The sequence below is a fragment of the Malurus melanocephalus genome, unplaced genomic scaffold (genome assembly GCF_030028575.1).
Source record: "Malurus melanocephalus ecotype Western Australia unplaced genomic scaffold, MMel_1.1 scaffold_18, whole genome shotgun sequence".
NCBI lineage: Eukaryota > Metazoa > Chordata > Aves > Passeriformes > Maluridae > Malurus > Malurus melanocephalus.
The window spans coordinates 4,021,947-4,032,200 of NW_026623250.1; the positions used below are offsets into that span (position 1 = coordinate 4,021,947).

General features: G+C 41.1%; 1 protein-coding gene across 4 annotated transcripts in view; it reads left to right on the forward strand.

Annotated features, from left to right (window-relative positions):
• The first annotated feature begins 382 nt into the window (after positions 1-382).
• The window catches only part of SLC38A9 (solute carrier family 38 member 9), a 47,107-nt gene continuing 37,235 nt past the window's right edge, over positions 383-10,254 (forward strand). Inside the window, exons 1-2 of one of the 4 annotated variants that reach the window (XM_057389681.1) lie at positions 383-489; positions 7,225-7,373. In XM_057389681.1, the coding sequence (XP_057245664.1) occupies positions 7,270-7,373 (104 nt within the window). In that variant the 5' untranslated portion in view covers positions 383-489; positions 7,225-7,269. Of the gene's footprint in view, positions 490-546; positions 766-785; positions 895-3,179; positions 3,216-7,224; positions 7,374-10,254 lie in introns of those variants that run through there. The other 3 variants (XM_057389682.1, XM_057389683.1, XM_057389684.1) reach the window with 3 other exon arrangements.

Consider the following 10,254-nt stretch of genomic DNA (forward strand, 5'->3'; position numbering starts at 1 on the left):
AGTCTGCTTAGTGTGCTTTGCTCTACAAGTGTTTCACACCTTGGGGGCAGGACTGGAGGCCCAGGATACATTTCTCCATAACCAGTCACGGTGCAGACCAGCACGGTTTGTTTTGGCACGGCTTATGTGTGCATTTTGTCAATGTATGCATTGCAGTGACACTGACCGCAAAAGCATGCAATCAAATGAGTGATCCTTTTATATTTTTTTTTCCTTTCTTGTTTTTGACGAGCGGCAAGTCATCAGGTGTAGCAAGTCCAATCTCCCCGGCACTCGGCTTACGCTTGCCCGTGCGGTGAGGACCTCGGGAGCCCGGGCAGGTACAGAGCCCCGCCGCTTCCTGGGAAGCGTAGTCCTGCGCTCCGCAGGGCCCGGCCGGCTTCCTCGGCGCAGCCGCCGCGGGAACTACGCGGCCCGGCACGCCCGGAGGCGCCGCCGTGCTTCCTGTGGCCGCGGCGGGAGCGCGGCGCTGCCGGGGCCGAGCCGCAGGTACAGGAGCCGCGTCAGGCGGGCGGTGGGCTGGCTCGGCGGGAGCGGCCGCGGGGATCTCGGGGCGCGGGAAGGCTCGGGAGCGCGGGGTGGCCGTGTCCCCGACCGTGTGCCCGGCCGAGGGCCCCGCCGAGGACCCCGCCGTCCTCCGGGCTCGGCCTGCCCGCTCTGGGGGCGCGACCTGGGGGCGGAGAGGCCGGGCAGGAGCCGCGCCGGCCCGGACACTGACCGGCCATCCCGTGTTGGTGGCAGCACATCGTCAGAGCAGGGGTGGAGGTACAGGGACGGCATGGGAACCTTTCGGGCGGTCCGTGAAGTAGGGAAATGTTTACATCGGCTTTCACGGGCTTAAGGGAGGACCCGTTAAGTTGAAAACAAAACAAAAACAAAAATCGTGTTTAAAATGTAAGTTAGGTCCTAGGGTGATAATGTTATTTTTCTGTATTTACTTGCAGTCCCCACGAATACATGTGTGTAAGTTATACAAGCTTTATCTGTTGTAAGACAAATCTAGCTGAACATTACATTTCTTCCAATTTTTACTTAGATTTAGCATTTGGCATTGACCTGTTGGTTCAGTCAGAGCTACATGAAAGCTCAGCACGGGTTCAGCTTGTTCAGGTTCAGTATATTCAAGAGTCTTTTTCCTCACATTGTAGGGTTTTAATCAGCCTTGAACAATTCGGTTGTAGGAGAGTGTGGGCAAGCTAAGGTGTCCATAAAGTGCCACAAGAGGCATCATGGTGTCCCTATTTTAAGGAGCTTTTAATGTATGCTGCTACTTTCATGACCAGTATAACATTCTTCAGTCCCTTCTGATGGAGGATTCACTCCAGGAACTGAGGAGCTCTACTGTCCTATGTTGAAGTTCCTGTGTTTTAGTGTGGACTGTGCTTATTTCTCGTAACTCATATGTGTACAGCCTACAGTTTACTTGGGAGTTGTGGCTTGAATTATATTCATCCTGCTCGGCAYTTAAGAGAAGGCCACATCACACCAAGTGGGACTTTAAAAATATTTTCCTTGTTTGAATACATACTTCAATTAGCAGATTCTGGTATTTAAACCATGAGTATGGTTTTTAGAAGTAGTAACTTTGGTAAGACACAGTATGAACAGCTCTTAGTGTTCTGGCTGCTGTTTTTACAGCACCATGATGGCATGGTAGGGGTAGTGATCCTCTCAGCCTTTCTCCGCCTGCTCAGTGTGGGAGGTTGTCTGGTAAATACCTGTCTTACAAACAGCTAAGCACAGTCTGTGTTCATGGGATGGTTGGGATGACTGACCTACTGAAGACAGTCATCATCATTGTTCCTATTGTGGGSTAAACCAGTTTTGTAATCCTCTTGCATGGCCTGGACTGTAACTCTGAATGATCTTTTGAGATGGGTGTCTTTTCACATTAAAACTTTGTCACCCACAACTGTAACTGAGCCATGAACTGCCATTGTTAAATTCATGTGCAAGCCAGCAAACATGGTTTTGCCATCCTGTGCAGACATTATAAAATCACAGATCAGCCACAAAGCTACAGTGAGATTTCKAAATCTGCCATGTCCTTGTCTTCACTCCTTGATGCTCTTTAGACTGAAGCCAGGAGAGAGAACCTGAAGGCTGCAAAAACAGAAGCTCATAGAAGCAAACCAGTGAGGATTAATGAAGGTCTAATCCTGTTAAGATTATCATCTGAAAGTCATGTATTGTCCAGAATGAGACTGGGGAAAAATAACTTACATAGCCTTTGGTATTGCTTCACAGTTTATTACCRGCAACAGAACACCTGGATTAATAAATTCTGATCCACTTGTTCTCTTTTACTGTCCTTCTGATGGGGTGCCTCAGATKTTTGTGGGAGAATTACAAATAGGGCAACAGGTAATACTAAATTTCAACACAGCTGTATTAGTAAAAGTTAGGAGAGATGTGATGCTTGTGGTAGAGGAGGGCAGAAAGCAGGGCRAAAGAGAGAACTTGCAGAAGAGTAGAACAGTGACAAGAAAATGGCAGAAAACCCAGAGAGATGAAAAGGATTTTTAGAGAAGAATATTGAGTGCAATGTATTGAGGAGAMAATCCGTATTCACTACCCAATATTGTACAAAGCAGTCCTAGTACCTGTTCAAGGATAATGAAACAAAGTAACAAGCAAATTAATTAAACGTGTTTAAAAGGACAGGTTGCAAAGTTAAGTGTTCAAAAATTGGAACATTGAACTTACCTAAGTTCAGTGAAAATGAAACTTAGGTGGTCTTAGTCATCTTGGTGTGAATGAATTGTGACATGAACTAGAAATACTTTATTTTTTTTCCTCACGCCAGACAGTTTGCACAATAGGGAATGTTTTGTTAGATTAGAGAATTGTGCTATTGAGTTCACTTGCGCATAAGGCTGATCTGTTTTACCTGCTGCTCAACAAATCATTACTGTTCCTCTTGGATGTTTTTTGCAGTGCTAATTGCCTATCATTAACTTTTGTGTGAAAGTTAATTTTTCAACATGTCCATGAGCTAAGGCAAGCTCTGGCACTGTCCTTATTCCAAGGACAGGAGTTCAAACACAGGAAAAGAATCCACAAATTTAGAAAGCTTAGTTTGAGAGCAACTTGATTGTTTCCAAAATATTAATATCCTTCACTGATGCACAGCACAAATGCTCTTTTGTTGCCCAGCATCGCATGAAGCAGGCTCTAAGCGGCAGGGAAAGAAAGGAGGTATCATACTGTAAGAGGTAGGTGGTCCCTCAGTTACCCTTCTAGTAGTGTTGCCTTCTTTCTTCTGCAGACCTTTCCCATGCTTTTTTTCCTGGACCGTGAAACTGCTGGTTCTGCAACCCAGAAAATCCCAAACAGGTGCCAAAACAATTAGCTCCTTCCCTAGCTAAAGATTTATATTTTGTAACTGGATCTGATTTAGAGCTCTTCCCATTCCTGCTCACTACCGAGAYAGGAAAAAAGACATAATAGCTGTGCTACCATAAACAGAAGGAAGAAAGACTGAGAATCAACAGCAGTATTTCTAGCTCATAGTTSTGCTAAAGGCAAAGTACCATGAATTTGTATTTCCARCTCCAGCTACGTTACAGCTAACACMAACCTCTTTTCCACTTGCAGGAAAATCTGGTTTGACAACAAATGAGTCAGGTATCCCTATAACAGCCTTTGCCATTTCTAARCAGCCATACTTTTATTCCCATAGAGCCATAGTAATTATCTGCATGCAAGAGTGGCCTCATGGAAGCTGTAATTGTTGTGTATCATAAAATACACAAACAGAATGAAGTTTGTTAAACAACTTGGCTTTTTAATGTAAATTCTTTGTGTTTGGCATCCTAGTCCCATTTATATGCTTTATAGACCTTATTTGATGGCCATACAGACAATATTCTGTGTCCTGTCACAGCTTTTAAAAGAAACCTCCTGAATGACGTGAACATAAATCAGATATTCAGTATAAGAAAAATGTTTAGRTAACTAGTACACTATGAAAGTTAAGTTGGGAAGAGGTTGTAATGGAAACATGCAATAAGTTCAGATAGCACAATTCACTCAATTCTATGTACTAGAAATGTTTATTGTGACTACAGTCTGGCCGCAGCCTTTATATGCATTATTGCTACATCTGTTTGTAGAGTAGCCAATTTGCTGGTTGTAAGCTTGCTGGCTATAGCCATAAACCTCATTGTTTATCAACAGTAAGTACTTTTAGCTGTCTTTGCAAATCCAGCTTCTAAGTGATCCTGATGAGTCAGTAAGCAACAGTTCCACAAGCTCCAAATCATGCTCTCAAGCCAAACTTAGTGTGTGATATGTTTTAGAAGGCTTATTATTCTTCATGAAATACTACAAAATCTGGGTTCTTTAGTTATAGCAGTAGTGCAGAAGAAGAATTAAACTGGTGATTGGTGTTGTCAGCATTTGTGAGGTTGACTTGTAAAGCACAAATAAATATTAACAGATTTAAAGAAAGTGATGTCCACTTGATTGCTTAATCTGTCTCACAAACCATGGCCTGTGTAAGGAGGGGATGTCAGTATTGTGGTATCTTATGGAAGATTCTGGCTAAAAGTATTTCTGAGTATTTGTGATTTGAATTTATTTTAATTTTCAATTCAGGCTTTAGGAATTTAGATTTTCATCTGAATTTTAATGGCTAGATCTGAAGTGTGATTTAAATGCTTAAGAGAGTTGCAAGATGCAGAACAAGTAAGGGGGATTGTGTTTGAGTCCTAGGTTTGTTCATGAAAAGAAGTCAGGATATTCAGTTGAGAAAGAATAGAATAGACTAAAAGAAGGTAATACCATATTTTAATGGGAATGACAGGACTGGGTGGATGTCTGCAGCAGTGTGTGAAATCTGTGGGGCCTGTGTATTTGTTTCAGAAATATTTAGCTATTGCAGGAAGCTGATGTGCACCAGGGCAAATCTTAACTGGAAGGGTTCAGGAAATGAGTACGGAGGAAGGAGAAGCCCTAGAGCTGTAGAAAAATAAGAGGAGCCAATAGAAAAGAAGTGTGCAAAAGGGTAGCTGTAAAGCAAGTTTGAAGAGGAACAGCGTGTCATATGAAAGGAAGTAAAAATACTGGTGTGAACTAAGATCTCTGTAAGTAGTGCTTAGTAAAGATGGTTTGTGAATGCAATTTTGACAGTGTGTAGGAGATACAGAAAATAGAAAGGACATGAGGAGCAGGAATCCACTTGCTAAGCATCACCAGAGGAGTTGAGAAGGATGAGAGCATGTTTAGCTGGGACCAAAGAGCCAGAAGCAATATGGTGGTAGAGGGTAAAGAATCAAAATGGGTGGTTTATAGAAGGCTGGAGTGGCAAAAGAGAGTTGTAAGGGTGATAAGAGAAATACCTTGGAAAGGGTCTGAAAAAGGTAGAAGAATAAAACTTTAGAGAGTGTAACAGCAAAAAGTAAGTGTAAAAGGAGGAGGATGCTATCAATGAGTGCAAATAAGTTTCTTAAGATTYCCTTGGTTATAACCACTGATTGCTTGTTGCATCCTCTCAGAGAGCTAAAGAAACCAAGATACAGTCATGCCTTTAAACTCAAACCATGCCTTTAAACTTAGTAATTGTTCAAATCTCTTTTCACGAAGATTGAAACTAGGAGAAATCTGTCAGCACTGTAAGATGAAATGGCTTCTATGGTGCTATCCTCTTCTTTGCTCAGGCATGCAAGTGTTGCAGGTAGCAAGCCCCAAGCTCAACACTGATCTAGGTTTAAAACAAAAGAAAGTTTGTTTTAAAAATTTAAAACAAAACACTTAATTTTCATCTGTGTCAGTCTTTCCAGTTCAGTATGGGATCACACAAATGCTATTGGAGTGGCAAAGCAGAACTTGAACTTTCAGTGCAGTTTCCATGAATTGGGTCCTTTAGTGACCTACTCCCCTTGAGAGTCGAGAGCCAGTGCCTGTGTCTGTCTCCTAAAAAGCACTTCTTGGCAGGTTGAGCCAGTCTTAATGCTTTGCAGTTCCTGCCATATCATCCATCAGTGTTTTCCCATGCCTCCTTCAGCAAATTTTTTTGAGCCCGGAGAGTAGATGTGGTTGAAAACTGATAATCTTCCTTTCTTTTTCATCCCCCTTCAGATTCTTTGATCTGTGGGGTTTGTTTTTTGGTTTGTTTTTTTTTTTTTTGGTTTTTTTTTTTTTTTTTTTTTTTTTTTTTTTTTTTTTGTGCCAGAGGTATTTGCAGGAGAAGCTAATGGAAGAGGATTGGCAATATGCTCTAGGAAGAGATAGAATCATGTCAGTGCTTAACTTGGCTTGGTGTGATTTCTGGGATTGGGTCTTTACATTTACTTCCATTAGGATGCAGAAGGATGATAGACACCTTATTCTTYCTATCTTACCTTCTTCCATTGCCACCCCAGGTTTCAAACCCTGGTGCTACCCTTCATTGTCTTGTGCCAGCTCTGGTTGTCATCTGTCTTTCCATCAGCCTGACATTTTAAAGCATTCTGAAGTGAAGAAAGAATTACCATTGTTTACGTTTACCATTGTTGTTTGAGGGTATCCTGGTTTCTGCCATTTTTGTTTGAAGGAATCCTGGCTGAGGAATTCTTCAGGAGCTTGCAGGGATGAGAGCTGTGAAATCCATTATGATAGTTCAGCTGCACACAAGATCACAGCATGTCCCATGTGAGGCCTGTAATCCAATTTAAGTAGATATCCATTAGCTTGAAAGCAATCTGGTCTCCAGTGTTTGGCCAGGAGTGGTCTAAATGCATATAATACTTACTATTAATGCATTATTAAACCATTTATTACCTTTGATTGAAAAAGCCTGGATACAGCCGACTGCAGTAACCTGATCCTTATTTTGGGAAATGTACTGGAGCTGGAATGTACTGCATATGTGTCTGCTGCAAAGTTTGAACTAATTTAGTGAAACAGTAGGCTTTATAACTGATAGATTGTTCTCAGCTGTACCATTACACATTAGAAATAAAGCTTCTTTAGAAATTTATGTTTAATTCATACTGCCTTTTTGTGGTGCTAAAAGAGATTAAGAGCTGGATAGTGTGTGTTAAAAAAATGCTGTCCCCACCATACATGCCTCATGATGTTTGCATTATGGAATGAGAATTCTCTAGTGACATGTTTGAGGTATTTACTGGTGCTTTTCACCCCAGGAGCTTTGGAAACTGGGACTCTACCAGTGTTAAATTCATATCAGGGACAGTTKTGTTTTACTGTGCTTGACTAATTTATTTTTTTCTTTTTGTTTAGGCGAGGGTAACTGACAGAATCTAAAAGGAGACAKATTGACCAAACATGGAAGAGGATACCAAACCTATCTTGGTTCCTGTGGGAGGCGATGAAAGCAATTATGGAATCATGAATATACAGTTTAATCCAGAAGACTATAAGTGCAAAAGGTATGAGGAAAGATGAACCTACAGAATTACTGTGTAGGAAAGAGTTGTTTAATCTTTGCTTTTGACAACAGAATCCTACTGAGACAGAAGACTAACATTTGGAAATCAGGATCTCTGTGCACACACTTCCTACTTTGTCGCTATATGATATTTTATTTCCAAGTGCTGAGTGAACAGATGTTTTTATTGTGTTTTGTTTCTAATGGTAAGRCACTTCTATTGCCATTATTTCAGAGGAGTTCTCCATTATGAATTCATCATGTAGCTTTTCMAGTGCTCTTCAAACATGCAGTATCATGTCTGCATACTGCTGGTGCATGATTATTTTTATTTAGAACAACTAACTGAAACGTTGAGACTATGCAAGAAAGATTGCCAGATGTTGTACATAAATGGCTATCAGATGGTGCTGTATGAATTCAGTAGGTGATGCTGGAAAAATACAGTATTTGCTAATACTAAGTGAGCTGAGTGACATTTACTGCCTTTTAAGAAAAAAAGTGTAGTGCTTTCTGAGATTCAACAAATATGCAAAATTTGTCAGTCTAGCCTTATTACTGTGCCTTCAAAAATAATACCTCTAGCCGACTTGTTATTTTGCATGTTTTCTTAAGAGTTCAACATCTCCACAAAGGGGATTGGAACTCCTCTGCTGCGGTTAAAATTTTTGTGGACTGGTCATGGAACCAAAACTGAGATCAGAGCGGGAACTGCTCCTCTAATACTAGCTGAAGGCATCAGCTCTGCATTTTTAGATGAAGGAATAGCACTGTAGCACCTCTTGGACCTATTTATGGGTCTTTTTTTCTYTTTACATTCAGCATATTTCAGTAAAGCACTTTTCCTGAAGGAACTGAAGATGGCAGTGTTGCATACCAAATCCTGGTTTTAGAGCCCGCTTCAGCCAAAAGAATCGTACTTGAGCATAGTGCTTTGATGCGATCTTGACCTGCAGCTTTGGAAAGCTGCATTCTCTTCTCTGGAAGCAAAGGAAGGCGATAAGGGTCTGACTGAATGCAGGGGAACAAAGGGAGCACAGGTGTAGAAGCCTACAGAATTGTGTATATAAAGACTAGAAAACAGTAGAGTGCTTTCAGGTGGAAAAGGCAACTCTGCTAAATGAAATCTTGCTCTTTGTGGAGTGTGTGAGCCCCTCATGGCCCTCTTGCCATAAGAAGACTGCTRTGACTTTTGGGAGTAACTTGTTTTGTAGCACGTGTGTGTTCTGTYTGAGCAGCAGTGGGTTTCAGGTGTTGTGGTGATGCAGTAGTAAGGAGACAGGTCCTTTTAAATAGCATAATGCCAAGATTAACTTGTCTAAGTGAGGTTAGSTATTGTTTCCATATTGTGTAGTTGTTTCTTCCTGTGATTTCTGAAGTCTGAAGACTCAGCTTCTTAGCAGGTCATAGCCTATAGTATTTGGTTCCCTCCCTAAAAGCAGCAGCATGTASTTGAATTGTGTGTCCGCATTCATGGCTTCATTCAGCTCTGCAGATCTGCCTTAATGGCCATATTTCTCCTCTCTTAAGTTCATTCTCCCATTTTCTACGACCTAGGTTTTTTGCCTTCCAAGTGTGCCGAGGGACAAAGATGAAGGGCATGAGGCCCTGGTGATATCAGAAAGGCCTAGAAATCGTAGAGGGGACAAATAAGTTTGAACTCCATTTCTGTATTAGAACAGGCAGCTCCCACACTTCAAAAGAAGAAATAAGAACAGCTCATTGGGGTCTATGTCAGTCATGGTCAGAGCAGTGGGCAGTTTGAAGTGTTTCTTCATTAAACCTTTAGGGATTAGCAGCTCCTGGGAAGGAGGATTATTATTCGTGAAAGTATCAAGCAGTGCAAATACTGTAGTACAATRCAGTGTGTTTTTGCTCTGCTTCCTTTGTTCCTTTTTTCAGCTTGCTAAGCAGGAACCAGCTTGGTCACTTTGCTTTGATTGAGATAGCTCTCCAAGTGTTTTGTGTGATTTGTTGTAATTACTGTTTGTCTGTCTTAGTAATGTTCTGTTCTTTTGTTTGGGTTGTTTGAGATTTGAGGCATTTGCATAGTTATTTGGTTTTCTTAACAGTTTGGAGGATTTGGGATTTTTGAAAGGCATGCTTTTCAATGTTTATACAAGGACAWTAAGTTAGAGTGGTAAATTACTTTGGTCTAGTATTGTTTTGCTAATTTGGGGGAACTATAAAGCTACTTCTAATCCTTTAAAGAGGATGTTATTGTTCTTTGCAGTGACCCAAATTACTCACACGGTATTCAGTGTGTTTTTCYCATTTTGTAGGTCCCTTTAAAAACTAGAATGTCATTGCTGCAGTGGCTTATTGATGATTATTGTATGCAAAAGAGGGAGTTTCTTGTTTTCTTTGGAGTGCTCTTTAAATCTGTTCATTGTCAACCACARTTGTCTTCAGGAATACTTGAACCTTCAAAGAAGCAATTGATGTTTTGTGTTAGTTATTTTGCATGTGAAAAACTTGACAATGCTTCCTGCTAAAGGGAGATCAAGCCTTCTGCCTTTTTTTCCTATTCTTTTTGAAGTCCCACAGGTTGGGGAATGTAGGAGCCTCAGTAAGTGAAATTAAACAGTGTCTGTAGAACAGAGAAGACAGTCAGAGAAGCCATTTTCATACAAAAGTGCTTGATTCCYTTTATTTCCAAAGGTCTTTTAACTTAGAAGAAGATAAGCAATGGTGGCAACATGTGCAAATACATCCTTTCTGCGTTTATTAGGCCTTTGCTACTCCATACCGATGTGATCGTTTTACACAGTTACTTGATTTCTCTGTTCTTCTCTTCTCTTCTCTTCTCTTCTCTTCTCTTCTCTTCTCTTCTCTTCTCTTCTCTTCTCTTCTCTTCTCTTCTCTTCTCTTCTCTTCTCTTC